Source organism: Vipera berus (genome assembly GCF_964194415.1).
Source record: "Vipera berus genome assembly, chromosome: W".
NCBI classification, from domain to species: Eukaryota; Metazoa; Chordata; class Lepidosauria; order Squamata; family Viperidae; genus Vipera; species Vipera berus.
In genome coordinates this window covers 76,585,191-76,610,907 of record NC_138210.1, presented here as the reverse complement: position 1 = coordinate 76,610,907, position 25,717 = coordinate 76,585,191, and the positions used below count along the sequence as shown (strand labels likewise).

General features: G+C 58.8%; 6 protein-coding genes across 7 annotated transcripts in view; 3 read left to right on the top strand and 3 right to left on the bottom strand.

Annotated features, from left to right (window-relative positions):
* Positions 1-1,585: 1,585 nt before the first annotated feature.
* Positions 1,586-3,820, top strand: LOC308675997 (galactose-3-O-sulfotransferase 4-like; the record flags this gene model as incomplete). The annotated part of the gene is made up of 3 exons (XM_081341689.1): positions 1,586-1,716; positions 2,098-2,431; positions 2,856-3,820. 3 exons carry the CDS (start codon positions 1,586-1,588, stop codon positions 3,705-3,707), a joined length of 1,317 nt encoding a protein of 438 aa, XP_081197815.1. The 3' UTR covers positions 3,708-3,820.
* A 3,395-nt stretch (positions 3,821-7,215) lies between these two features.
* On the top strand, positions 7,216-14,424 carry LOC308676526 (trafficking protein particle complex subunit 14-like). Its single transcript, XM_081342368.1, has 11 exons — positions 7,216-7,825; positions 7,905-8,000; positions 8,079-8,208; positions 8,302-8,388; positions 8,505-8,625; positions 9,478-9,625; positions 9,727-9,809; positions 12,167-12,330; positions 12,571-12,728; positions 12,900-13,093; positions 13,237-14,424. The coding sequence occupies exons 1-11, from the start codon at positions 7,439-7,441 to the stop codon at positions 13,388-13,390; spliced, it is 1,722 nt and encodes a 573-aa protein (XP_081198494.1). The 5' UTR covers positions 7,216-7,438; the 3' UTR covers positions 13,391-14,424.
* Positions 13,934-15,331, bottom strand: LOC308676527 (ragulator complex protein LAMTOR4-like). The gene is made up of 4 exons (XM_081342369.1): positions 15,127-15,331; positions 14,958-15,047; positions 14,770-14,887; positions 13,934-14,658 (listed from the first exon to the last, which is right to left on the bottom strand). Exons 1-4 carry the CDS (start codon positions 15,127-15,129, stop codon positions 14,561-14,563), a joined length of 309 nt encoding a protein of 102 aa, XP_081198495.1. The 5' UTR covers positions 15,130-15,331; the 3' UTR covers positions 13,934-14,560.
* A 99-nt stretch (positions 15,332-15,430) lies between these two features.
* Positions 15,431-19,211, bottom strand: LOC308676790 (transmembrane protein 272-like). Of its 2 annotated transcripts, XM_081342815.1 has the most exons (5): positions 18,940-19,211; positions 17,490-17,579; positions 17,352-17,402; positions 16,351-16,542; positions 15,431-16,027 (listed from the first exon to the last, which is right to left on the bottom strand). In XM_081342815.1, the coding sequence occupies exons 2-5, from the start codon at positions 17,569-17,571 to the stop codon at positions 15,804-15,806; spliced, it is 549 nt and encodes a 182-aa protein (XP_081198941.1). In that variant the 5' UTR covers positions 17,572-17,579; positions 18,940-19,211; the 3' UTR covers positions 15,431-15,803. The 2 variants fall into 2 exon arrangements, with proteins under 2 accessions (XP_081198941.1, XP_081198942.1); XM_081342816.1 differs by lacking the exon at positions 18,940-19,211 and having other exon boundaries at positions 17,490-18,816.
* Positions 19,212-20,478: 1,267 nt separating this feature from the next.
* On the bottom strand, positions 20,479-21,790 carry LOC308675967 (metallo-beta-lactamase domain-containing protein 1-like). The gene has a single exon (XM_081341657.1). It carries the CDS (start codon positions 21,726-21,728, stop codon positions 21,081-21,083), a length of 648 nt encoding a protein of 215 aa, XP_081197783.1. The 5' UTR covers positions 21,729-21,790; the 3' UTR covers positions 20,479-21,080.
* A 45-nt stretch (positions 21,791-21,835) lies between these two features.
* The window catches only part of LOC308676478 (transcription initiation factor TFIID subunit 6-like), a 4,932-nt gene continuing 1,050 nt past the window's right edge, over positions 21,836-25,717 (top strand). Inside the window, 9 exon segments of the mRNA XM_081342292.1 lie at positions 21,836-22,033; positions 22,134-22,220; positions 22,317-22,470; positions 23,320-23,376; positions 23,502-23,621; positions 24,179-24,321; positions 24,672-24,699; positions 24,702-24,748; positions 25,564-25,700. Of these exon segments, the coding sequence (XP_081198418.1) occupies positions 21,878-22,033; positions 22,134-22,220; positions 22,317-22,470; positions 23,320-23,376; positions 23,502-23,621; positions 24,179-24,321; positions 24,672-24,699; positions 24,702-24,748; positions 25,564-25,700 (929 nt within the window). The 5' untranslated portion in view covers positions 21,836-21,877.

Sequence of the window (25,717 nt, the reverse complement as noted above, 5' to 3'; positions counted from 1 at the left end):
CACGGGCTATTTGCTGATATTCTGCCTTAGTTATGTGCCCCTCTTTCCAATTCTTATACTTGTCCTTTTTATCTTTCAATTTATCAGAGAGTTCTTTATGCAGTCATGCTGGTTTCTTTTGAGAGCTGTTATTTTTCTTCTTTGTTGGTATTGTACTAGACTGGGCCTTTATTATCTCACTTTTCAAAATTTCCCAAGCTTCTTGAGTTGTTTTCCCCTTTAGGATTCTCATCCATGGAATTCTTCCCATGGTCTCTCTAAGTTTATTGAAATTAGCTCTTTTAAAGTCCAAGACTCTAGTTTGGCTGTGTTCTATTGCTTGTGCCTCCAGAATGTTGAATTCCAATATTGCATGATCACTTCCCCCCAAGGTTCCTGTGGCTTCGACACCTTCTATCATTTCATCTCTGTTTGTGAGAATTAAATCCAATATGGCTAATCCCCTAGTTCCCTTCTCTACTTTTTGGGAGAGAAAGTTGTCTGCTAGGTTTGACAGGAATCTGTTTGATCTTCCACTTGGTGCAGAGTTTGTCTCCCAGTTGATATCAGGGTAATTAAAGTCCCCCATTACTATTGTGATGCGCTTCTTATATACCTTAGTTAGCTGACTAGCAAAAAGTTCATCTATTTCCTCTGCTTGGTTAGGCGGCCTATAGTATACACCTATGGCAATGTCATTTCCCCCCCCTTTTATATTGACCCAAATGCTTTCAAGTTTACAGTTTTCGTCATTGTTGTGCTCTATTTCTGTAGAGATAAAGTTATTTCTTAATAGTCAGAGTCCTGCTGCGTTCCGGTTGTCCCCGGGAGGTACTGCCATCTGTCCACTCCTGCCCCATGTCCCATCCTGCCCCTTGGAAAAGAAGGCCCTGAATGCAGCTCCACAGCGGTGGTGCATTCGCAGAGCACCGTGTTAGGCATCCTGCACAGCTCAACCCCAAAGGCCTGAGCACGCTGTTCCGCCCGCTGTTGTTTTGGGGAGAAGGAGGGGGGGAATGGACACAGAGGGCCTTGAGACTGAGGAGGAACCTCCCCTCCATTCAGCAGTTTGGCTTTGCTGCGGGCCCCCCACGAAATACTCCTCCAAGGACCCCCTTAGGGATCATGCCATTTGCCCCTGGTGAGGCAGGCATTCCCCACTGCTTCCCCCTCCCCCCAAAATCTGGGAGTGACCAGAGGGGCATCCAGGTGCCCCTCTGTCTTTTCTCTGGCCAGGTCACCTCGAGAATCAGGCCTCGGCTGTGCCTGGGCAGTGGGGGTGGGGAGTTCCAGGCAGGGGATCAGAGGGTGAGGCCAGGGCAGGCCAGGAGGATCTGAACTGGTGGGGTGCTTTCTCCCAGCACCTGACCTCAGCCCAGGTGACCCCTGTAAGATGGGGACAGGTCCAAAAGGCAGCCGCGGAACTTCCTCCCCTGCAGGTGAGCCAGAGGACCGGCTCCCTGTGCGGGCCCTTGGGGGTGGTGGAGGAGGGGGGCACGCGCAAGGCCTTGGCGGGGCTCCCACTGAGGGCCCAGGGTCGGGCTCTGCCAAGCACAGAGGGTCTTCCACCACTGCTGTCTCTGTCTCCCGCCCCTCAAGGTGAAGGATGGGGAGCCTTCCCAGGTGGCAGCGGTGCTGCTGCTGCTGCTGTCGGCTGCCTTTGCTTTGGGTCGCGCTGGCCGTCTGCACCATGATTGGCTTCACTGTTCAGCTCCTGGGCATCTCCCTTCCGAAGAGGTAATAACGCCTCCCCCCCTCCCTGCAGTTCAGCCGTGGCCAGAGGCCCAACTGGGCGGGGGAGGGGAGGGGAGGGGGGGCTGGGTGCAGGGAGATTGCTAGGTTGAGTGGGCGGGAAGCCACCAGGCAGAAGGTGGCCAGGCAGCAGGGGAGAGCCGGGAAGAGGGTCAACGCAGGATCGTATTCTGCCCTTGCGGGATTCAGGCCTAGTTGGGTGGGAGACCCCCAGAGGGGAATCCCAAGGCCAAAATGGAAGTGGAAAATCTCCCCAGAGGAGACGCTGGCCAGCCCCTTTCACCCTCTGGCCGAGACTTCTCGAAAGCCACGGGAGGGGAGCTGTTGCCGTTGCTAGCTGCCTCATCCTTTTGCAAACTCTCCCAGCAGGGTGTCCTCACCTCCGCTGCTCCCCCCCACACACGCTCCAGTCCCCTCGGCAGAACCTTTGGGGCTGCGGGAGGAAGAACCTGTCAGCCACCTCCTCTCCTGCCAGCCGCGGCAACACCTGGTCTTCCTGAAGACCCACAAGACCGCCAGCAGCACCCTCATCAACATCCTGCACCGCTTTGGGGACACCAGATCGCTGCGGTTTGCCCTGCCGGCTGGCTACCAGTTCAGCTACCCCAGGCTCTTCCAGGCGCGGCACGTGAAAGGGTGGCGCCCCTCGGGGCCCCCATTCGACATCCTTTGCCACCACATGCGCTTCAACTTGCTTGAGGTGGGTGGGAGGAGTCGGAAGCAGCCAGGCTGGATTCAGGAGGGGGGAAGGAGGGGAGGGGGGCACACGCGGAGAGCGCTTGAGGCTCTCCCTCTAGGGGGCTTTTGTGAGCTGCTGCAAGCAGCCGGGAGCAGCCCCACTTCTGGCTTGGGTTGTGAGGCATCACATCTCCCAAGATGCTGCCGGCTGTGGCTCCTCCAGAGTGGGAATTAGCAGGGGAAGGCGTGGAGCAGGCGGAAAGGGCCGCCTAGGAAGGGGAATGGGTGCCGGGAGAGGGAGTGACCTGAGGGAAGAGGGCTGTGCCCAACGCTTCTTCCTTAGCTGATGGCCTGGGCTGCAACTTCCACCAAGGAGACAGGCCATCTTTTCCGTGGGCACCAGCTATGGTGGGCATCAGCGCTAACCTCCGCATATTCCCCTCCAGGTCCAGAAGGTGATGCCCACAGACAGTTTCTATTTCTCCATAGTGCGGGATCCGGCTTCCTTGGCTGAATCGGCTTTCTCCTATTACCGGGGTGTGGTCCCCGCCTTCCGCCGGGCTCGCTCACTGCAAGAGTTCCTGGCTTCTCCACAGAACTTCTACCGACCTGGTGAGCGTGGCAGCCACTATGCCCGCAACCTGCTTTGGTTTGACTTTGGCCTTGATCCGCCAACAAGCCCCGGCTTAGCCCCAATCCATGCTGCCCTGCTGGGACTGGATCGCATTTTCCACCTTGTGCTGCTAACGGAATACATGGATGAGTCACTGATCCTGCTGCGCGACGCCCTCTGCTGGAGCTTTAAGGACGTGGTGGCTTTCCAGCACAACCTGCGCAATCCAGAGGCGGTTCACCAGCTGGGGGCTGCCGACGTAGCTCGGCTCCGCGCTTGGAATCACCTGGACTGGCACCTCTACACTCATTTCAATCGCACTTTCTGGGCACGTGTGAAACACTTTGGCACCGCCCGCATGGCTGGGGAAGTGGCCATTCTCCGAAAGCAGCGGGCAGAGCTTACGCGGCGTTGTTTACAAGGGGGGGGCCCACTGGAGCCAGGCCACATTGCTGATGAACGCATCCGCCCCTTCCAGTTTGGGCAGGTGCCAATCCTGGGTTATGCCCTACAACCCAGCTTGGCATCCGGCCTGCAGGCCGTGTGTCAGCAGCTGGTCACTCCTGAGCTGCAGTACAAGGACCTCCTGGATGCCAAGCAGTTTCCCCACCCCTACAAGGGGGGCGATCTCAGACAGGGAGGGGAAGCACCTCACAACAGCTCTTGGCAGAAGCCATCTGACTGAAGGTCCCCCGTGCTCTGCCGGACACCCCCATCCACGCAGGATGCAACGGGCAGAGGGGCCCTAGGAGAGCTGCAGGGATGTGCAACGCCAGAGGAATGAAGAGATTTCCATGTTTTGAGAGGCAAAAGGCTGTCGATTGTTTTAAACACCTTGGGATTGTTTAAGACTCGGAGAAACAAACAGGGCAACGTGCCCACTCTGACACCAGGCAGCTTGACGAGAGGAGCTTCCATAATTGGATTTCTTATGACTGGGCCAGGGAGAGCATGAACACCCCCCTCCCCCCCTTGGCCCTTTGCTCAGTGTTTTTCCCCCTCCCACCCTAACAAAGCATCTTCCAAGGCCTGGAGGACCAGCATTCTTGGGCGGGGGGGGGAGGCGAAAGGGCTGGGGTGCAAACAACCCCTGGACTGTCTCACCAAAGTGCTCCTGCTGTCTGGCCACGGAGCGCCTCCCTCTCCGGCCACTGTCTCGCCCCAGATGCAGTGGGGCTTGTACCTGGAAGACCAGGGAAGCTGGAGCCGCCGTGGGGCTTCCTGGCTCTTCTCTCCACGTCGTCCTCTGCATGGGGAGAGGAGGCTGCACTACAGAGTTCCCAGGCAGAGAGGCTCTGGCGGCCGTGCGGACGGCTCACGGACATGGGCAGTAGGGCCATATTTGGGGAACCTGTGCCCAGGGTTGGAGTTGGACCCCAAAGTGGAGGATCTGTGGAGACGTTGCTGGCAAACGCTGGGAGAGAATGAAGCTGCCCTGAAGTTGATGAGGACGCCAGCAAGATGCACAACCAACCCAGGATGAGAAGGAAGATGAGGAAGCAATAATCGTTTCAATAATTAATCATTCAGAGTAACATGACCCAATTAGAAGGGTTTAATTTACGTACAGAATAATAAATTGCAACAAATAAAAGGCTTCCTGAGAAGAGGCCCTTCAGCCTCTTTAGCTTTAGCCCAGCTCTACCCTCAGCCTGGACAGCCCAAAGAAGAGTGGCCAGAGCCAGAAGCCAGCGAGTGGGATGACCTGCTGATGGCCTTAATCCAGCTGGGGCATCAGGGCTCGTCAAGGGTGCAGGGATTAGACAGGCTTTGGTCTGTCCACCGCAGGGCTGTTTCCCTTTTTAGCCTGGACAAAGGAGCCGCAAGGAAAAGGGCACAGCCTTCCCCCCACCCCTACCCCCCTTGCTGCCTTCTCCCAGGAGGCCCTGTAGCCCAGCTGTCCCTTGCGTGGGCAGTCCGGCTGCCACTCAGCGGAAAGAAAAGCTGGATTTTGCTGCCCCTTAAGAGCCAGGCTGAACTATGCAGAAGGGTGGGGTGGAGAAACAGATGTCATCTCACACCACCCTGGGAAGCAAACCACGGGTGTTCCCAGTAATCTCTGGCAGGGCCTGGTGGCTGGCGTGGAGCCTCAGAAGCTCCTACCTCCAGACTCTTCCTGTGTGCCGGGGTCAGCTCTTGCCCTCTGCCACCATCCACGGCAGGCTGCAGGACTAGGCCACAGCAGGCGAAGCAGCCCGAGTGCCGTTGAGCTGGGCCTGCCTGAGCGTGCCCGACTCCCCAGTTGGAGAAACCCAGGGAAGCACAGTGCTACCTTGGTCTTCTTGCTGGATGGGGAGGCAGGCCTGAGGCCGGGGCTGGAACCTGGAGCGTCTTCAGCGCCCCCCCCCCCCCCCCCGGAGAGATCAAGGACCTCAGGCTCATCACCTCTGTGGCTACAAGAGTTCGGATCTGTACCTTTGTTCTCTCTATTGGCCCCACTAGCCAGGCCGGCCCCTGCCTCCGCTGGCTCAATCAGCATTCACACTGTGGAGCTCTCAAATTACCATGGCTCTTTCCAGCATTTGCAGCAGTGACACTGTTTAGATGTTTTTCCCATTATGCAATTACTGTGTTCATTTTCAAAAAGGAGAATATCAGTGTAAAAAATTAAAACATTAATTGATTGGGGTAGTCTGAGCCTCGTTTGGTGTTCCTAATGCACCTTTTATCCTTAGGAATCAAGATTCGGCTCTGCAGAAAGGGACATTTCTGCTTTTGAGAAATGCCAATGGCCAGAGAAGCGACCCATTGGTGGCAGGACTGGTCACCTTCAGCCTGGCCTCCCTCTTGTCCAGCTGCATGGCACCGCTTCAGGTCAGGGCTGGGTGGTGCTTCCTCACTGCCCCCCCCCACACCTTTCTGAGGAAGGAAATGTGTGGGCCAGGCCCTCCTCTTGCTTGCACACAGGATGGCAGGGTGTTCTCTCACAACTTGAACAATTTACTCTGAATCTGGGCACGGTGATTATGGCAAAGAAAAAAATTTCAACTCTCAGGTAGCACCTCCTGACCCCTGTAGCGGGGTGTGGGGGGGTGAGAACCACATGCCTGTCTCCCAAGATGACTAACATCCAAAGCCCTCCTGGCCCCGGAGCAGCTGGAGAGTTGCCAAGATGAGGGAGGGCCTGGGAGCGGGGAAGATACGTGGTTTGAGTGTGTCTGAAAGGCTGTTGTCAGACAAGGAAACAAACAGCCTTCCTTGCCCCATCCAAAAGACTGCACAGAATCTAGAGCCATTGAGAAAGTAAAAACCTCGAAGTCAGCAACTCTGCTGCAAGTTGCCCTCCCTTAACATTCCGACCGACCGGCAGAGGCGCCTGCGTGTTGGTTCCGGAGTTCCGATGGTCGCCCGGTTCTGCAGCCACGTGACGGCAGTCTGGGCGCTAGGCAACTAGCCCCGCGATTTTTGGCAAATTTTGCTCGTTTCCAGTGTTTACTTTTAACTTCTGGCAAAAAAACGTTCTCTGGGTGTAATGGATTTAGCTTAACGACCACAGTGCTTAAAAAAGTTTGTAAAACTGGGCGCGGTCATGTGATGAAAAGCTCAACGACCACCACTGTAATTTATCTGAGATGGTATAGGCTCTCCTGCTTGAGCAGGAGGCTCGACTAGAAGACCTCCAAGGTCCCTTCCAGTTCCGTTCTGTTCTCATTCCGAGCTTACTGCTAGACCGTAGTTGGAACTGTGCCAGGAAGCTGTGCTGGGCCACATTTATGTAGAAATATTGAAAATTCAAACGGGTTCACAATCCTTTAAGGTCCGCCATGTTAAATCCTGGACGATTGTTTAATCACATTAACAGACAGTGCAAAATAACACGTGCAAAACTAGATTTATTAACGCAAAAGCTGTAATAACATCACAACTACTGTACCCGAATCCTCGGCCGAGGAAGGGACGCGCGGCAAGTCCGCCTCCGGCATCTCCACTCTTCCCTCCCGGCGGTCCGTCGCCCAAGCCAAAGGGGCTCCGGGGCAAAGGAAGTTTTCGGGACCGCTCCGCGCTGGAAGGAGCCCGTCTGCGGGGGCTGCGGGGAGGAGCGAAACGCCGAAGGCTCCCGCCGCGCAGCCGTCGAGGAAGAGGCGGGCAGCCAGCAGGGAGACGCCCCCACGGCTTCCTCGCCCCGCCCGCCGCTCCCGCCTCCCTCGCCGCCTCGCTCTCCCGGAGACCCCGGCCCGAGTCCGCCTCCCGCGCGCCTCGCCTCGCGCTCCTCTCCTTCCGTAGCCGCCCGCCCGCAGCCCGACCAGGGGGACCCCAGCCGCCCATGCCGTGCCGCCCCGGCCCCGCCGCCGCGCGCCCCGCCAGCAGCCGCCGCCGCCGCCGCCGCCAGCGCAGCAGCAGCAGCAGCAGCAGGAGAAGCAGCCGCCTCTCGCGGCCCGGCTGGGAGCTCGCCCGCCGCCTGGCCCGCCCGCCGGCATGGAGTCCCAGTGCGACTACTTCATGTATTTCCCGGCTGTGCCCTTCCCGGCCCGCGAGGTGCTCCTGGGGGAGCCAGGCCGGTACCGGGCCTTGCCCCGGAGGAACCATCTCTATCTGGGCGAGACGGTCCGCTTCCTGCTGGTCCTGCGGTGCCGCTCGGGAGCCGGCGGCGCTCCGCGGCCGCCCTGGGGGGAACTGGCAGGCTCGCTCTCGGCCCTGGCCAGCGTTAGCCCGGCTGGCGGCGGCGGCGTTGGAGACGAGGCCCTCCTTGCTGAAGCAGCGGAGGAGGGCGCGGCTGAGGCGGCCGCCAACGGAAGCGTCTTCCGGGAGTGCAGGGCGCTCCTGACCCACGGCCACGGCACCCCGGGAACGACTGCAGTGGCCGTAGGTCCGGGACCGGGGCGGCGGCGGCGGGGCTCGCTGTCCCCCAAGCAGCGTTCTGACCCTCGGCTCCTTCGTGCAGGTCCCCCCCGAGGAGCCCATCGTGTCCACCGACGAAGTCATCTTTCCGCTGACCATTTCTCTGGACAGGCTGCCCCCCAGCACCCTCAAAGCAAAAGTAAGGCCCCGCCCTTGCCCTCCCCTGCCCTCCCCGCGCCCTCCAGGCGGTCCAGGGGTGATGCCTGTTCTTCCGCAGATCGTGGCAACCGTATGGAGACGCGACCAAGAGAGAAGCGAGGTCCGGGAGCGCGGCTACCTCAGCATCTTGCAGGATCGGGCCCCTTCCCAGATCTTCCGTGAAGAGCAGGGCGCCTTCAAGGCGCAAGGTGAGCCTGACCCACGGGCCGCCTACTGCGCCTGCTCCCACCCCAGCAAGGCAGTGCGGAGCTGATGCCTCCATCTCTGCCCTTGGTTTGCAGTGAGCACCATGCTGACTGTGCTGCCCCCGCCGGAGCTGAAGTGCCAGCAGCTGAACGTGTCCGGGAAGCACTTGACGGTGCTCAAAGGTGTGTGGCTTGGCAGGGAGGGGAGGGTCCCTCTGCAGGTGCCCGGAGGGCAAGATGGTTGGCCTGCCCTCCCTTATGCACTCCCCTCCCCCGCTTTGCCCCGGCTCCCTTCCCAGTTCTGAACGCTGCCTCCCAGGATGAGCTCTCGGTGTGGGATGTGCGGATCCTGCCCAACTTGAATGCCAGTTACCTTCCCATGATGCCAGACGGCTCTGTCTTGCTAGTTGATGATATCTGGTAAGAGGGCAAAGGGTGGGGAGGGACAGGAAGCATTTAACCGACATTGACATTCCCTGCTCTTCAAAACATGCTTGGAGCTGTTTGCTTTTGAACAGCCCAAATCCTGCCATGGCTGAGCTGAACTTCCCTGAATGCCAGTTGCAGGGCTGGCATTTGGATGAACCACAGCAGGGCCTGAGCTACAGCCAGTTTGTCTAGTGGTTAAAGCACCAGGTGAGAAGCCAGGAGGCGCCGAGTTCTGGAGCCACCACAGGCATGAAAAGCAGCTGGCAGACTTTGGGCCAGTCCCCCCCTCTCAGCCCCACACACCTCACAGGGTTGTTGTTTTGTTGTGGGGAAAATAGGAGGAAGAAGGTAGGTTGGATATGTTTGCCACCTTATTTTTAAAACAATAAAGGTGGAATAAATAAATATACTTCTCCCTCACCTTACACCTCGGGTGATCTTGCTCCGTGGGGAGTGGGAGGGAGGCTGCTTTGCAGAAAGTTGTGCGTGGCTGCTGGAGCCCTTCAGAGGTCTCCTTCCTGGGGAGCCCCCTTGGGCTGCCCCAAAGGGGCACAAGGAGAAGCTGCCTCAAGGAAGGCAGAAGCCAGGCACCAAGGTGACCTCAAGGGGTGCCACCTGCGTGCCCACGAGCTTGGAAGGGAGCTTCTTGCAGGCATGGCAGAGCCTGGTGTGGAATCCTTTTCTCCCAGCCATGGTTGGCTGTGGTCAGAGGCAGTGCTCCATTCCCCCCCCACTGCATACAATTGCTGTGTGCCAGAAAAGCATGTGTGTGCGCGCACGTGTGTGAGGCGGGGGCTGGATGGCAGGTTTTTCTTATGCTGCTTCTGTTCCCCCTCCCCACAGCCACCAATCCGGCGAAGTCTCCATGGCCTCCTTTTGCCAGGTGCCCTCGGCCACTTCCGCTTGGCCCTGCTCCCTCCGGGCACTGGAGGAGCAAAACTTCCTTTTCCAGCTGCAGGCACCAGAGCAGCCCCCTGACAGCACCAAAGAGGTGAGATTCCCCCCCCCCCCGGGCTCTGGGGGCTTGCCTGGGCACCTGCAGCGCAGAGTGGGAGAGGGAGGCAGCTGTTCATTCTGCCCTGGCACTTGCAGGGCCTGGAGGTTCCTCTTATTGCGGTGGTGCAGTGGTCGACCCCCAAGCTGCCATTCACAAGCAGCATCTACACGCACTACAGGTGAGCAAGCCCTCTTTCAGGCTGGACAGGACACAGCCAGCCCCAGAGTGCCCAGGAGGGGAGGAGGGCCCCTTGGCCTGCCTGGCGCAGAAGGACAAGACAGCCCCAAAGTCCTGTGTAGCGGGATTAGGGCAGCCCAGAATGTTGTTTGTCTTCGCAGCTGCCCGGCCACACTGTCTACGCATTTTGCAGTCATTTGCTATAAGCACCCCTAAATTCTTTCCTTCTGGGGTACTGTCTAACACTGTACCCCCAATACTGCCAGAGGTTTTTTTTCCTCAAGTGGATGATCTTAACATTCAGAAACACTGAACTGCAGTCTCTACGTTTTTGACTAATTATGCAGCAGTGCCAAATTGTTTTGCATGTTATGAATACTCGAGGAACATCAACTCTACTACACACCTTTATGTCATCAGCAAAAAGACAAAGCTTACTCAGCAATCCTTCTCTTATACCCCTTACAAACACTTGGAAGAGAACAGGGTCGGGGTGGGGGCTGGGCCTTGTGATAGGCTGCTTGTGACCGGTCTCTGTTCAGGCAGCAGCACGTTAACCATTGCGCACTGGGATTTACCACTGATCTAGCTTCCCATCCACTGGACCACCCAGGGGTTAAGCCCTCACCTGCACAAGCATCTAGGAGTTCAGTATAATGGAACTGTATCATGCAGCTGTCAGCATAAGTGTAATGTAAAGGTTGGCAGATATGAACCTCTCAAGAGCATATATATACGTGTGTAGTGGGAGAGATCTGTATTTGGCGGGTCGAATCCCGAGTGCCGCGTAGCAGAGTGAGCGCCTGTTACTTGTCCCAGCTTCTGCCAACCTAGCAGTTTGAAAGCACGTAAAAATGCAAGTAGAAGAATAGGGACCGCTACGGTGGGAAGGTAACAGCGTTCCGTGCGCCTTTGGCGTCTAGTCATGCTGGCCACATGACCACGGAGACGTCCTCGGACAAGCACTGGCTCTTCGGCTTTGAAACGGAGATGAGCACCGGCCCCTAGAATCGGAAACGACTAGCACGCATGTGCGGGGGAGCCTTTACCTTTTTACTATACACACACACACACCACACACACACACACCCCTCTTAGCGGGTAGCCCATTTCAGATTCTGCCATTTTTCTTGGAAGCCCACCCTTGCTTTGGATCTTTTGTTCTTCCAACAATTTGTAAGTACAGACGGTGGCATACTTTGGCCTTCATCAAGTTCTCTCCGTGTCTTCAGTTCATTCATGGGATCCGAATACCTGCATGTGTAAAGGAGAGGCTAGCAGCAAAATTATTAGACTTCAGGTTCCATCCTTACATTATTCTTTTATAGTGTGTCCTTTTCTATTTTTGCCCACCTTTCTGTCCCTGTATCAGAAACACCCACAAAACCCCTTAGCTCGGCCGACTCCTTCCAGTATTATTTTATATTTTCCATCATCTGGGACAGACAGCCATGCAACGTTTGGAAGAGCCAGATCAGATCTCTTTTCTATCTTATAGAATTCTGAATTTTACTGTTTTTCCCTACTCAGTATAATACATCTACTAACATTTATTACCATTTTTTATTTATTTATTTTCCTGGTATAGGGGTTGGTGCCATTTGAAGCATAGTCACAGTTCATCCCGCCCAAGACAGCCTTTACGTTTTTTCACATTAAGAGGTTTTTCCCATAGTTTAACATAATTGTTTTGCTATATTTCTTGATTGTTCCCTGTCGGATACAATGCCAGATGTGTCACTGATTGTATTATCTGGTACCTTCCACAGGAAATTTTCTTGGATAAAGTATCTTCTAATTTTTCTTACTTTTTGAATATCATTTTTTATCTCAAGAAGTCTCCAAAGCCTTTGATTATTTTCGTCAGTTATCTCCTTGCATTCTGTTCTCCGTTGCCCACCTAACATTTAAGCTTGTGTTTCCAGGCTGTTGAGGCCCAGTGTAAGCCATCACCCTGAAGCCTTCTAGTTTTCCAGGGTGAAGAAAAATCCTGGAGAAGATTCAAAGCCTGGTTTAGAAGTGTATATATAGACCACTTTTTTAGCCTCTTTGTGTACGTAGACATTGCTCTCTGCTGGGGTGGGCGGGGGGGGGGGGAGAGAAATATGTTTAGAGGCCAAGGGAGGGTCAAGGCTGAGGGGACCCAGCGCCACAGAGGGGTGGCGTTCTCTGGCCTACCTTGGCAGCCAAAGCTCCGGGAGTGACTTGGGGCCCATCTCACTCACTGCAGGGAGGAAAAAGACGGAGGACAGAGTGCCCCTTCAACCCCGGAGATGCCAAGGGAAGCTGGCATCAAAACCAGGAGCTCCAGGGCTCTGGAGGTCGTGCCACGCGTTGTCTTCTTGCTTTCCCTCCTAGGTTGCCCAGCATCCGCCTTGCTCGTCCCAGGTTTGTGATGACTGCAGAATGCGAGTCGCCAGTTGTCTTGCATCGGCGCTTTGTAGTTACGTACACACTCATCAATAACTTGCAGGACTTTCTGGCAGTGCGCCTGGTCTGGACACCAGAAAGTGCTGCTGCAGGTGAGGGGGGGAGGGGAGGATGGCCGCTGGGACGCAGCTCCGTTTCAGGCAGAGGGGATGAGCAGCTGCTCCCTCTTCCATGCTTGGCTGATTTGCAGCTCCTGGTGGTGGGGTGGGGGAGGGGCAGGCCAGGAGCTGCATAGACCTCTTCCCCCTCCCCTGGCATTGGTTGGGTTTGGGAGCATGCTGGGTCTTTGGGCCCCTCTTAACCACGCTTGGTCTCTTCCCCCCCCCCCTTAGGGAAGAAGCCAAATGTCTACGATGAATGCCGTGCCACACCAGACCCTCAAGACTCCATTGTGTGCCAGACCCCCCTCAATAACCTGGGATTCTCCCGCAAGGGCAGTGCCCGCACCTTCTGTGTCACCTTCCAGGCTCTGCGTGCTGGCTTGTTTGAGGTAAGTGTCCGCACATGCTGCATAAAGACAAGCATGGATTAGTTGGCAACAACCTAGGATCCTCCTGCCAACTGCGGACGATTTAACTTGGTTACATCTAGTTTCAGCACTGCATAGAACACACACACACTGACCAAGAGGACTATCCTCTCTTCTCCCCCCACCCCGCAGCTGTCCCAGCACATGAAGCTGAAACTCCAGTTCACAGCTAGTGTGTCCAACCCCCCTCCAGAGGCCCGGCCCGTCTCCCGCAAAAGCAGCCCTGGGAGCCCAGCCGTGCGGGAGCTTGTGGGCCGTCATCAGGCCAGCCTCGGGCGCTCTCAGAGCTTCTCACACCAGCAGCCGGCACGGGGACACCTTCTGAGGTGGGTGCTGCAGAGGAAGCTGGGGGGATGGGGAGGAAGCGGCTGGAGAGACCCAGCGCTGCGCTTCGCAGACATCAGTTGGCAGGAGAAGGGAGGTTCTCTTGCTTCTCCCTGCCAATCTCTCTCTCCTTTCCTCCTAATAGGTCAGGAAGCGTCATGGAGCGCCGGGCCATAACCCCCCCTGTGGGCTCCCCAGTGGGCCGCCCTCTTTACTTGCCCCCGGACAAGGCTGCTCTTTCCCTTGACAAAATTGCCAAACGAGAGTGCAAGGTGCTGGTGCTCGCGCCCGTCACATGACAGAGGGGCCCCTCCCCCTCCCCAGAAAGGGCAGTGCTGGCTGCATTCAGCCTACCCACAGTATGTGCCACCCAGTCTCGGAACAAGATCTGCTCCAGACACCTAAACTTCACAGGATAACCCCCTCCTCACCCAACCAGCTCGGTCTCCTCAGACTGACTCCTCAGCTGCACCCTTGCTGGCTGTGCCCCAGTTCATCCTTCCAGGGACCCAGGCCCCTCTCACCCACCCTTCATTTCCTTCAGCTGAGCAGCAAGATTTTCACTCTGGGGGAAGGGAAAACTGTCTGAAAGCCAAGAGGAAAGAGCAGCTACATCAAACCCCCCCCCCCCATTAAAAGGCAAAGCGACTCCAGCCCCAGCTGGTAGAAGGGTACTTTTAACTGCTGGACATTTCCAAATCGATTCTTCCTTTTCACCCTGGATTAGGCCATGGGATGTGACCTGGAAGTTTCCCAGTATCTGCTATATTCCTAGATGGGAGAGGGCCAGTCTCTAGCCCCCCCCCCAAAAAAAATAATAAAAAATCATCCCAGGTCCAGGCCACTTTCCATTGCACTTTATTTAATTTTTGTTATTTATATTTTTTATTTGCTCAGAAGCAACTTGAACTCTGTCTGTATCTTATGTGCTTACAAATAAACTGCACTGGCTGGCCGGCAAATAACATGCTTAGTGGATCTCTTTGGTGTCCTCTGGCACGGTCCTTCTTTCTTCCTCTTCTTCTGATGAATTCACCTGATCTCAAGGCATGGTCAGATTTAACAGTCACCGCTGCATCCAGTTACAGGGAGCCCAAAGCAGCCAGCAAACATACGTTGAGCAAACTGGTTTGCTTCGCTCCCCTTTGGAACAGCAAACGGCATACAAAATGCCCGGCAGATGCTTTTCCACAGGCTGACTCCTGGCAAAGCATCACTTTCCTGGGATGATCAGGCAGCGAAATACTTTGCCATATTTCACCAACATGCCAGGTGCCAGGAAGGAGAGGGCAGGTGGTGGGAAGGCCCATTCATGGGGGGGGGAGAGGAGGAAGAGAGAGAGAGAAGAAGGGGGCCGTTTGCCTCCCTCTCCTCCTTGACTGCTGCTGCGGGGGGGGCAGGAGTGACTCGGGGAGGGGGGCTCGCGGGCCCCTCCGCAGGCAGGCACGAACTGGCGCCCTCGGCCCCGCTCAGACCACCACGGGCTCCGGGACGCTGTTGAGCCGCTTCACCACGAAGAGCTTCTGGCCGGAGACGGTCGCCAGCAGGGAATGTTCCCCGAAGACCACTGCGGGGGGAGGGAGGAGGAGGAGGAGAGGCGGCGGCGGCGGCGCCGGTCAGCGGAGCCCCCCCCAGCGCCCCCTCCCCCCAGCGCCCCCTCCCCTCCCCCCTCGCTCACCGGAGACGCGGCGGAAGGGCAGCTCCGGGCCCCGCGGCAGCCGGAAGGCGCAGGCCGTGCTCACCAGCTCCGCCATCGCGCCCGCCGTGCGCTCGTCGTTCTCCAAGTCGCCGGCCGACTGCGGGGAGAGGGAGGTCAGCCCCCGCCGCCGCCCCCTCCCCCTCCCCCTCCGCCCGGAGGCTCCTCACCGCCAGGACGGCGCCGTCGCTGATGACCAGGTAGCCCGTCTGCTCCGGGATGCGCTCCAGGCCCTGCGTGAGCGCCGCCGCCGCCGCCGCCTGTCGGGAAAGCCGCGCTCGGTCAGCGGGGCCGCCGCCGCCTCCTCCCCCTCCCCCTCCCGCCCCCGCCGAGGCTCACCATGCCCGGCCGGAGTCGCGAGCAGACGCGGGCGGAAACCGAGCCCGGCCCGCTGACCGCTGCGGAAACGGAAGAAGCCGTCCTCTGGAGAGTCCGCAGGGCGCTTCCTTCCGGTGAGGGAGGTCCGGGCGGAAGAGGCTTCAGCTCGGGATTCGCGCGAGATCTGCGGGTGACGCCCGCGCAAGGCGCGCCGGGAGGGGAGCGGCCCCGCCTTCTCCCTCCTCCCTCTCCCGCGGGCGCTGCGCCCCCCCCCCGGGTTGAGCCCCCTCCCTTCGGCTCCCTTCCCGGGGGGGCCGTTCTGCCGCCGCCGCCGCCGCCGCTCGGCCGTTCGGGCTGCAGAGGCCGTCAATGCCCCGCCGAGCCTGGTTCCTCCCGGGCCTGAGCGGCGACTGGGGGGGGGCTTCTCCGCTGGGGAAGGGCGGGGGGGAGGGGGAGGGAGCCCCCCGCAATCTTGCAACCTCCTTCGGGCTTCGGGAGGACCCGGGTCGGGGAGGCTCGGCGAAGAGCTCCGTCGGCCAGAGCGCTTCCGGCCACCCGGAGGAGTTCGGCCTCTCCCCAAGCCCCCGCCCCACCGAGCGGCCTTTGGCGCGGACGCGGGCCAGAGAAAGGAGGCGGCTTAGCAACATCCAGGTTTATTAGCAAAGAGCTCCGCTAAGGAAACGGGCGCCGCAGGGCTGCTAGAGCCTCCCGCTGCAGCCGCCGCGCCTGCGGCCGGAGACCACGGCGTTCAGGACGAGGATGCCGACGAGGATGCTCAGAGCCAGCAGCAGGGCGACGGCCAAGGCCGCGTGGATGGCGGTGGTGACCCCGAAGGCGAAGAGGAAGAGAGTCTGCTGGCAGAAGCCAGGCTGGCCAAAGTCCTCGTAGTCGGGGGGGTAGATGGAATAGACCCACACGTTGCCTGTTGCGGGGAAAGCGAGGAAAGTGACCAGGAAGGGCTACGGGCTACCCTGATGCCCCACATCCAGCTCCTCTAAACTCCTGCTTAGTCTGGGCTCAGAAACAGCTGTTCCTAAGGCGCTGTTGCCGCGGGCAGGGGAGCCTCTTCCTCCCGTCAGCCCCAGAAGCCACCTCAAAGCCGGCTGGAGCTCAATTAACAGCCTTCAGCCCAGCAAACCACCACGAGGACCGTCACAGCCAGGCGGCTCGGCCAGTTAAAGGCTGCAGAGGCCAGGCAGCTCTGTGCTCCCGGCTGGCCCCTCCCCATCAGTAGCCCCCCCCTACCTGCGATGAACCAGGCACAGAGGAAGAGGAAGCCCGTTCCCTGCAAACAGTTGAGTAGCTTGCTTGGTCGGTTGGTGCCGTCCCCGCAGGGAATACAGCTGAGGAACAGGAGCAGGAGTGTGACGGCACTCAGGATGATCAAGTAAATGGGAAGGAGAGGCTGCCGGGGACATTGGCCGAGATAGACTGCTCCTGGGGATGGAGGAGCAAAGATTAGCACCTTAGATTCTTGGACCTTCTTTCAACGAGGTGCCCAGAATGCGGATCCCTCTCGCTGGCCCCCGGCCCCGAGTACTTCCCTGTGTCAAGAGGAGCCCACATGGGTTAAGCTGAAGATGAAGACCCCTTCTTCAAATTTGGGAGTCAGCTTGGCAGCCTGGGTCACCTCCCAATTAGAGACTCTCAAACTGGCCATGGCTCTAATTGGTATCTGCACCCCAACCCAGGGAGATGTGCAAACTGCAGGTATAGGTGGAAGGAAGGCTCGGGAGAAAAAGCCCAGCCCAGTCTCCATTGCCCCATTCAGCCCAGCCCCACAGCCCAACAGCAAGGATGGCCTGCAAAGCTGCCTCAGTGCCAGAGCCCCCAGCCAGGAGCGACGAGCCTGGGAGGGAGGGAACGAGGGGCCTGCGGCCGAGGCAGGTGGCCAAGTGGGCTCCTCAGGGCCTTGCCTGGCACTGGTGTCTTGGGAAGGGCAGCCCGCTGGCCCTTTTGAGCACCACACCCTGCAGGCCTGCTTCACCCAGCGCACCCAGGCACAATGCCGGCAGTGCTTTGTAAGGCAGGGCTTGGGCCGCTACAGTTTCCTCAGCAAAGTAGGACTGATAGCTTCGCAGAGCGTACACAGCAGGCTATCCAGAGCTCTGCTCTTCAAGGAGCCCCTGCAGGAGCTGACGACTTCAGGGCGGGCCCAGCAAAGGACTGGGCACCACCAGAGCAGGGGCGACAGACGAGCCGAAGGGGCTGTGGGGAGGCAGGGACAGGGTGAGGATTCCGCTCACCGATGGCGATTCCTGCCAGAGGCAACGCAGCCAAGAGAACTTTTCCTAGGACTGGAGGAGGAAGAGGGAGAGATTAGGCCACTCTAGAGATGGGGGAGTACCAGCAAAGCCAAGGTGTGGGGAGCAAGAGCAGCCTACCAATCAGGACGGAGTGCATGGAGGAGGGAGGCTCTTCAGTGGCCCTTAGGAGAGGCCTCTCGGGCTGGGATTCCTCGGCCATGGCGGCTGCTGCTGAAGCCAAGGGGAGAACTGAAGGTGCCGACTGCCCTTCCCCGCCTGCCCCACATCTTAAGTAGCCTCTGTCTCTGGCCTCCTGACCCAGGTGTGGCCCACCCTCAGCAATTACATTGGAGGTGGGAGGGTGTGCAAAGTTGGGCTCCTCCCTCCTTTAGGCTCTAGTTTGTGTGTCTGTGTAAAGCAAGGAATTGCTTGGGTGGGAGGGCCCGGGCCCTCTCTTCCCTCACTTGCCTCTCAGCTGACGGGAGGGCTGCAGGCCAGGCTCTCAAACGACCAAGCAGGATGAAACAACCAAAGCAAAACAGAATAATGCTTGGAAAGTAGGAAACTGAGCCGGGGACAGGGAGGTGCTTTGGACAGCTCTGCACCGTCCTGTGGGGGGGTGGGGGTGGGCAGGGGAGTTGCTTGATCTGTAGCTCTCAGTGGACAGGCAGGAAATTAATCAGATTGTCCTTCACCCTCCTAAGCCTCACAGGGCGCTTCCCTCAAATGAAAAGGACACAGAAGCCAGCTATGGGTTGGGGTAATCCTCCCACTGGGCCCGCCCTGGACAACATGCTCAGTTGCTGACTGGGCTCAGCCTGAGGGCCTGGTTGAGCTTGCCCCAGCGCCAAGCAGGAGCGAGATGGGCGAGCACCACGAAACCCCAGTGGTCTGCCAGTGGCAGCAGACCCTCGTACTGCTTGGTCCCCAAGATCAGGACCAGGGCATCTGCAGGAGCAGGAGGCACTGACTGGCCTGAGGACCCCGCCTGCTGGCTCTGGCCTGACCCAGCACAGTCCTCTGGAGTTGCTGGAGGCCCAGGGGGCAGGCCCTTTGCAGCACCCCTGCCAGGCCATAAAATGTGTCCTCTGGGGGAGGGGTGTTACTTTGCCCCCCCCCCCTAGTATCGATAGATGTACAACTTCCTTTCCCAGGCGTTTAATTATCAGTTGATGTTTTATCTCATAAACTTTGCATTTAACTTTTCCCACTGTTTGGGTTCCTTTGTTACCAGAGCCAGGTCTCCCACTGCAATTGGCCCAAGCTGATGTGACTGAAGCTGCCCCCCCCAGCAAAAACATTGGGGTAACAGTGGGGCTAGGAGAGGCCTCTGCACAGGGATGCCTTCAGCCTCTCCCATCCCAGAGGCATCACCGCTCTTCCTGCCCTTCCCAACTCCACTCGATGAGGCTTTGGCTGCCCCAGCTGAGCAACGTGCCTGGCCAATCCCAGAGGCCAGGCCAAGGCAGGGATGTCCCCTCTGTTGCTCAGCCAGGGTAAGAGGTAAAGGGGGAGGGGAGATTAGGGGGTGGGTGTGCTGGACCCGAGGCTCTCCCTGCCCCTCCCCATTTCCCAAACCAACGCAGACCTCAGTCCAGGGAGCAGGAGCACAGCCCAAATGGGAGCCTTCGCTGGGAGGCAAGAGAACACAGGGCTCCCTCAGCAGGGAGAGGACAGGAATGGACGAGCAGCTGTTCTGACGCCAACTCACTCTTCCTTTCCAGCCCGCAAAGAGCAGCTGACTCCTCACTTCCTCCTGCTGTAGCTGCCCCTCCGGCCCCACCCTGCTTGACTGCACCAAGGCCGGAGTTGCTGAGGAGATGACCCCCTCCCACTTGCCGGATCTTTCCCCAGCCAGGACCCTTCACGTTTGTGTGGCACGTAACTCAAGCTGAGGTTACATGAGGCACACAAGTCACCCGGCTAGTGGACTACACTCAAACCTCAAGCTCAGTTTAGCAATAGACCAAACAGTTGCCAGCTGAGTGCAAAGCAGCTTTTCTGCATGCTTCTGGTTCCTGGGAGGGGAGGAAGGGGGTGCCCGGAAGACCAGATGGGCAGAATACTGTGAAACAGCAGGAATGATTAGTTGCCCCTCCCCCACTCAACAGCCCTCCCCTCCCAGGTGCGTGCAGCCCAAGGAGATTTAATGGGCACTTGGGTTAAGGTCACCGATGAACTAACCCGTTTTCTGCTGGGCTGCACAGCACAGTGAGCCAGCCACCGATTTGGCCCCAGCAGCTGCAGGACAATCGCCAGGGATTCACTTGCACCTTCTGTCCGGTGCTGTCCTCCAAGGCCTGGTAGGGGTTCATTTTGGCTCTGTGCCCATCCTTCCTGCAACAGCCTTCTGGACATGCTCAAAAGCACTGTCATCAGGTTCACCTACCAGGAAACCAAGGGGAGCTTTAAGCTCTGTTGTCAGAACTGCCACCTCCCTGCCAGCCTGCTATGAACCGTGGAGGGGGGGGGAGCTGGATGGGAGGGGGGAGGGCCTGGGGGAGAGTGAAACTTCTCCAGTCCAGAGTCTTCAAGGTGCTTTCCCTGGGAGGAAGAGGAGGAGGAGGCGGCCCAACATGTAGAGCGACTGTTTCCAAAGCATCTTGTTTAAATGTGATTGGAAAATGAGAGATAAGGACTGACGGAGGGAACTTAACGGGCAAAAATCTGGTGCAAACTCTCACTCCTGGCTTTACACTGCTGCAATTCATTTGACTTATGCTAAACTATACCTTTCTCAGCAAATGGATTCCAGGATCATTTTTACTTAGAAGCCGAAATTGAGACAGGTGTGACCTCTGTTGTCCAGATGCCTTCCATTGCAGACAAGCCCACTAGGCAAGGGGTCCGGATGGAGGTCAGTAGCCCATCCTCCAGTCCTCCTTCCCCCTCTAGGCAGGCCTCCCTGAGAAACATAGCTGCTCTGGAAAGATCAGGTGTGTGTGTGTGTGTGTGTGTGTGTGTGTGTGTTTTCCTTTTTCCTTTACTCTCTCTGCCTCAGCAGAAGATCCCAGCGGGACGAAGCGGATACTGGAGGCTGGCACTGAGCTTGGCTCCTTAGGACGCTCTGAGCTTGGCAGTTTTCTTGCAGTGGTTTCATTACCAAAGTAGGTAGCACCATCAGCGCCAGTAGGGAGTGGGGTTTGCTCTCCTTTTTTACACTAGTGGGAGGATGGTCTGACCCACCCAGACCACCAGGGCAGAAAAGGGTCTCTCCACAGATGAGCCAAGGCGGCTAATCCATTTCTCCTGATCGGTCCCTTCACGCCACTCCTATCCTTAAATCCTTTTGCGCTCTTAGCTAACCTGGACGCAACCGTCTGCAAAGGGATCCCCGACTTCCCTGGAGGCAAACCTCCAACCCAGAGCCTGCCCCAAAGCTGCAACTCTTCTTAGCTGGTCATTTTGGACTGGACCATCGTTTCAAGGAAACCGTTCTGACTCAGAGATTTTTATTTCCCCTCCACTGAGCCTTATTGGTCGCTGGTCCCTGCTAGGGAATGAGCCTGAAAAAGGCCCAGGAAAGGAACGGTGCCCTTCGCTCAGCAACCAAGGGAGGAGCTGTCCTGATAGAAGTCTCCAAGCCCAGCTGCCCCCCCAACCCCGCTGCTTTGGGGATCAATAAACGCGCCCGCCCCGCCCCCCCGGGTCGGGCAGGGAGGGGGGCAGCCCTTTAGCCAGGAACGATCCACCACTCGCCCTGATTCAACCCTTTATTGAAGGCCGCCATCAGCTCGCACCGCCGGCTCCTTCCCTCAACACCTGGAACGGGGCTCCGTGGCCCGGCACGACGACGTCGGCGATGGCCAGGACGCGGGCCCGGCTCTCGGCCTGCCGGGCGGGGTCTTCGCTCAGGGCCGCCCACTCCTCCTCGTCGTCCCGGTGCTCGAAAAGGTCTCCGGCCACCACCACGCTGCCCAGGGCGGTGCCCAGCACCAGCAGGCTGACGTCGCTCCCCGTGTGGCCCGGAGTGGGCAGCACCTCCAGGTGCCCCGCGTGGATCGGGTAGGGGGCTCCCCGGCGCAGCCCCGTGGGCAGGTAGCGGCCCCCCGGCTGGCAGACGTCCGTGCCCACGATCAGCTCGGCCCGCGGGAAGAGGTTGAGGTTGCCGGCGTGGTCCGAGTGGCCGTGCGTGCACACCACGTGGCGGACGTCGCCCGGGGACACCCCCCGCTCCGCCAGGCCGGCCAGCAGCCGCTCCCGAGCCCAGGGCCCGCCCGTGTCCACCAGGGTCAGCCGCGGGCCCAGCACCAGCGACACCGTCCCGTCCGCCAGCGTGGAGCCGTCCGCCTGCGCCCGGCAGTAGCCCTCCTGCACCACCGACACCGAGTACGGGCAGCCGGGCAGGGTCAGCGGGGCCGCCCTCCGACGGGCCATGGATGGAGGGGGGGGGAGGGGGCGCCTTCGCCGAAGAACCGCCGGGCGGGCAGAGGCGGAGCGGAGCCCCGCCCCGCCGGACCGCGCATGCGCCGGCCGAGCCCGGCGGGTGGTGACGTCAGGCGGGCGCCGCGCCCGGCCCGGGCCCGATGGCGGAGGAGAAGAAGCCGAAGGTGGGCAGCGCGCAGCTGCCCTCCGAGTCCATGAAGGTGATGGCCGAGTCGGTGGGCATCGGGCAAGTGCCCGAGGAGACGTGCCAGCTGCTGGCGGACGAGGTCAGCTACCGCATCAAGGAGATCGCGCAGGTAGGCGGGGGAGGGGGGAGAGGGGGGGTCCTCCTCCTCCTCCCCCCCCCGCGGCGCCCACCCTCCCCCTCTCCCTCCCCCTCTCCCTCTCCCTCCGCAGGACGCGCTGAAGTTCATGCGGCTGGGCAAGCGGCAGCTGCTGACCATGGGCGACGTCGACCTGGCCCTGAAGCTGAAGAACGTGGAGGTGCCTGGGGAGGGGGGGGGGGGCTGGGCGCGGGGAGTGGGGGGGTGGGCTCGGCCGTTCCGCCCCTCCCCCCTCACCTCCCTCTTCCTCCTCCAGCCGCTCTACGGGCTCCACGCGCAGGAGTTCATCCCCTTCCGCTACGCCAGCGGGGGAGGCCGCGAGCTCTACTTCTACGAGGAGAAGGAGATGGACCTGAGCGACATCATCAACACGCCCCTGCCCCGCGTCCCGCTCGACGTTTGCCTCAAGGGTGAGGGGGCGCTTGTGGGTCTCCCGCGGCTCTCCTCCTCGGGGCACGACCCCAGCCCCCCCCCGCTCCAGCCGCCAAAGGCCTTTGCCGGAGTATGGGCCAATCGGGGCAGCCCCCCCCCATGCAACAAAGGGAGCTCTTTGCGGCAGAGGTTTACCCCCCAGATCTGAAAGTCCTGAGTTCTCCGGTCCTGATTAGACGGTTTCCTTTGCTTCTCACCTCCCCCTGAAAGGCACACGTGGGGATACAGAGGTCTGGCTCTCAAGATGGGTGACCTCCTGCCAGGGGACGGAGCACAGCATCCCTCCCCAGGAGCGAAGCTGCTCGTGTGCTGTGGTGGTGTTCCATAGTGGCTTTGGAAGGAACCAGCTGGAAAGGGGCCACAGCCATCAAGCCCGCAGGCTCCCCAGTGTGGAAAGATCCCTGTTTAAGGAAATGCCCTGGCAGACACACCCACACGGTCTGTGCAATCTCTTGCACCTATATGGAAGTATTTGGGGAGGGTGCCCCAATAGACATAGTCAGAGCATGCGGGGCTTCTCTTGCCTCTTCCCACCCTCTTGTCATCTTGGAGGTTCCTCCCCCCCCCTTTCATTTGGCCACAGCAAGAGGGCAGGTGGCACACGCAGCATCCAGCTGTATTTATGCCATTGAGCAGAGCAGCTGCTGACGCAGAAGCAGGCAGACCGGAAGGCATTGAAATATCCTGGAGTTTGTGCTGCTTTATGTTTATAAGCTGTTAACTTTTGTCCCTCCTGACCTCTCTTCCAATCTGACTCTGTCACACTGCCAGGGTTTTGCACACCAGTTATCTCCCTCTCTTTGAAGCTTCTCCCCTTTTTCTAACAGCACACTGGCTGAGCATTGAGGGAGTTCAACCGGCAATCCCAGAAAATCCACCTCCGGGTGAGTGACAAACCCCGGGGTGGAAAGGCCAAGCAGGGCAGGCGGCTTCCTGCCTCAAGCAAGAGAATTGGTTTGGAAGCTGTTGCTGCTGAGCCTCGACCCCAGTCCGTCTCTTCCCTTTGCAGCCCCCAAGGAGCAGCAGAAAGCCGAGGCCACCGAGCCTTTGAAGGGAGCCAAGCCGGGCCAGGAGGAGGAAGGTGCTCTTAAGGGCAAAGGACAGAGTGCCAGCCCAGCTGATAGCAAAGGTCAGTCTGAGTCCAGTTGGGGCGGGATGGAGATTAAGGGGCAAAGATTAAGCCCCCTTGCTTGGCACCCATGCAGGAGGTTTGCCATCCCAGAGTGAGGCACTCTTTTGCTCCCTGGGCCTTCAGGAAAGTACCAGTGGTCACCCTTGACCATTCCAGCCAGAGCTTGCAAACTATTGGTTAAGAATGTGGCTTTGCCAGGCACCCAAACCTCTATGCCGGGGGTGCTCCATGGAGGAGTGGTGGGCAGCTGCTGGTCAGGAAGCGTTTCATAGCGATGGGAGCAAGCGGGCATCTCCCACAGGTCAGCAGCAGCCCTCTCCCCCCTCTGCCCTCCCTGGAGGAACCCCTGACTATCACAGTGGCATCGGGCACCGAGTTGCACCTGTTGGTCTTGGACTCCGAGCCACGCACCATTTGCTTCCCGTGGCTTCGTGGGCTAAGGCTGTGTGTCCTCTCAGTGGTCCCTGGAAGTTCCCTCGGAGTAGGGAGGGGAGGCGAAGATAATGCACGCCCAGGGCCCAGTCTTTGCCTTTACCTTCTCTTCATCTGCACAGGCAAAGAGAAGAAGGGGCCCCTTCTGGAAGGAGCCCCTCTGAAGTTGAAGCCACGCAGCATCCACGAGCTCTCCGTGGAGCAACAGCTGTACTACAAGGAGATCACCGAAGCCTGTGTGGGGTCTTGTGAAGCAAAGCGTGCGGTGAGCATCCAGGAGCACTCCCTCTGCCGACAACGCTCCCTCCCCCTTGGCTAGCCACACACTGGAGAAAAGGGCGAGGTGGCCTGGGAGCCGTCTCCAGGCCAGGCTTGGACAGCGCCTGCCTCGGCCAAGTCCAGGTTCCTGTCCCTTGACCTTTGACAAGAATGGGCGGAATCTCCCTCGCCTGCCTGAAAAGTGGTGTTCGAACATCATCTCCCCTGGAACTGGCCAGGCTTCTTGCCAAAGCTCTGTGTGTGTGGTGGTGGGGAAACTGCCCTTTTCCATCTGGTAGTCTGCATAATACCCCAGTTCTGCTCTTACCCCCCCACCCCCAACTTTTCTCTCCCCAGGAAGCCCTTCAAAGCATTGCCACAGACCCCGCCTGTACCAGATGTTGCCCCGATTCAGCACATTCATTTCTGAAGGGGTAAGGGGAAAGGGTGGGGACTCCCGGTCCCTTCGCCAGATCCTTGCTGTCGCTCCAAACCACGGGGGGTTGGTTGAAGGATGAGGTAGGCCTGCCAGCCTCTGCCTTTCCATCTGCGGCCTTCCGTGTCCTCAGCTCTTTAAGGTGGGGGGGGGCTGTTCCTATATCTAGGGGGCTGGAAGAGTTGCACTGAGCCAGCATACTTGAGTGACTTCGGGAGGAGGAAATAGTTCTGCCTGCTATTAAGCTCTTGGGAATAAGTCAACCCTTCGGATCCTCGGGGATCCCAAGGTTGCCAAGTGCCTGCTTGAAGATGCTCGGAAGCCAGCCCTGGAGCAAAGTCCTTGACCTCCTGGTTGACTCTTGGCAAAGGCAGAAAAAGCTCTTTTCCCTCCTTCACAGGGTGGGCCCGAGCCTTGGAGAGAGATGGGTTTCTGCAGTTGGGAAGGGTGCAGCCTGGGACACTGTGCACCCGATGGGCCAGTGTTCTGGCTCCGAGATGTAGCTTGGTTATAAATTGCTCAGCTCAGATGCGGGGGGCCTTTTAGTTGGGAAGCCCCCGCAGCAAAGATGGGTCAGTTTGTATTCATAGTCGGGCCTGACCATATTCAGAATTCCTCACAATCTTCCATCCGGCCCAGCATCCAGGCAGTTTAGACCACGTAAGAAGTAATGGCACCTTGGAACTGCCCTGGACTCAGCCTGGCCAGCTCCTCAGCTCCTCCACCGGATGAGAGGCCTTCGCTGGGGGAAAGTGGACACGGAGCAGCATCTGCCAGGAGACTCATCTCACGGTCACCTTCCTGTCCCTCCAGGTGCGGGTCAACGTGGTGCAGAACAACCTGGCCCTTCTGATCTACCTCATGCGAATGGTCAAGGCCCTGATGGACAATCCAACCCTGTATTTGGAGAAATACGTGAGCGGCAGAGGCTTCCCTAGCACTGGGGCAGGGGGAGGGGAGGGAGGGA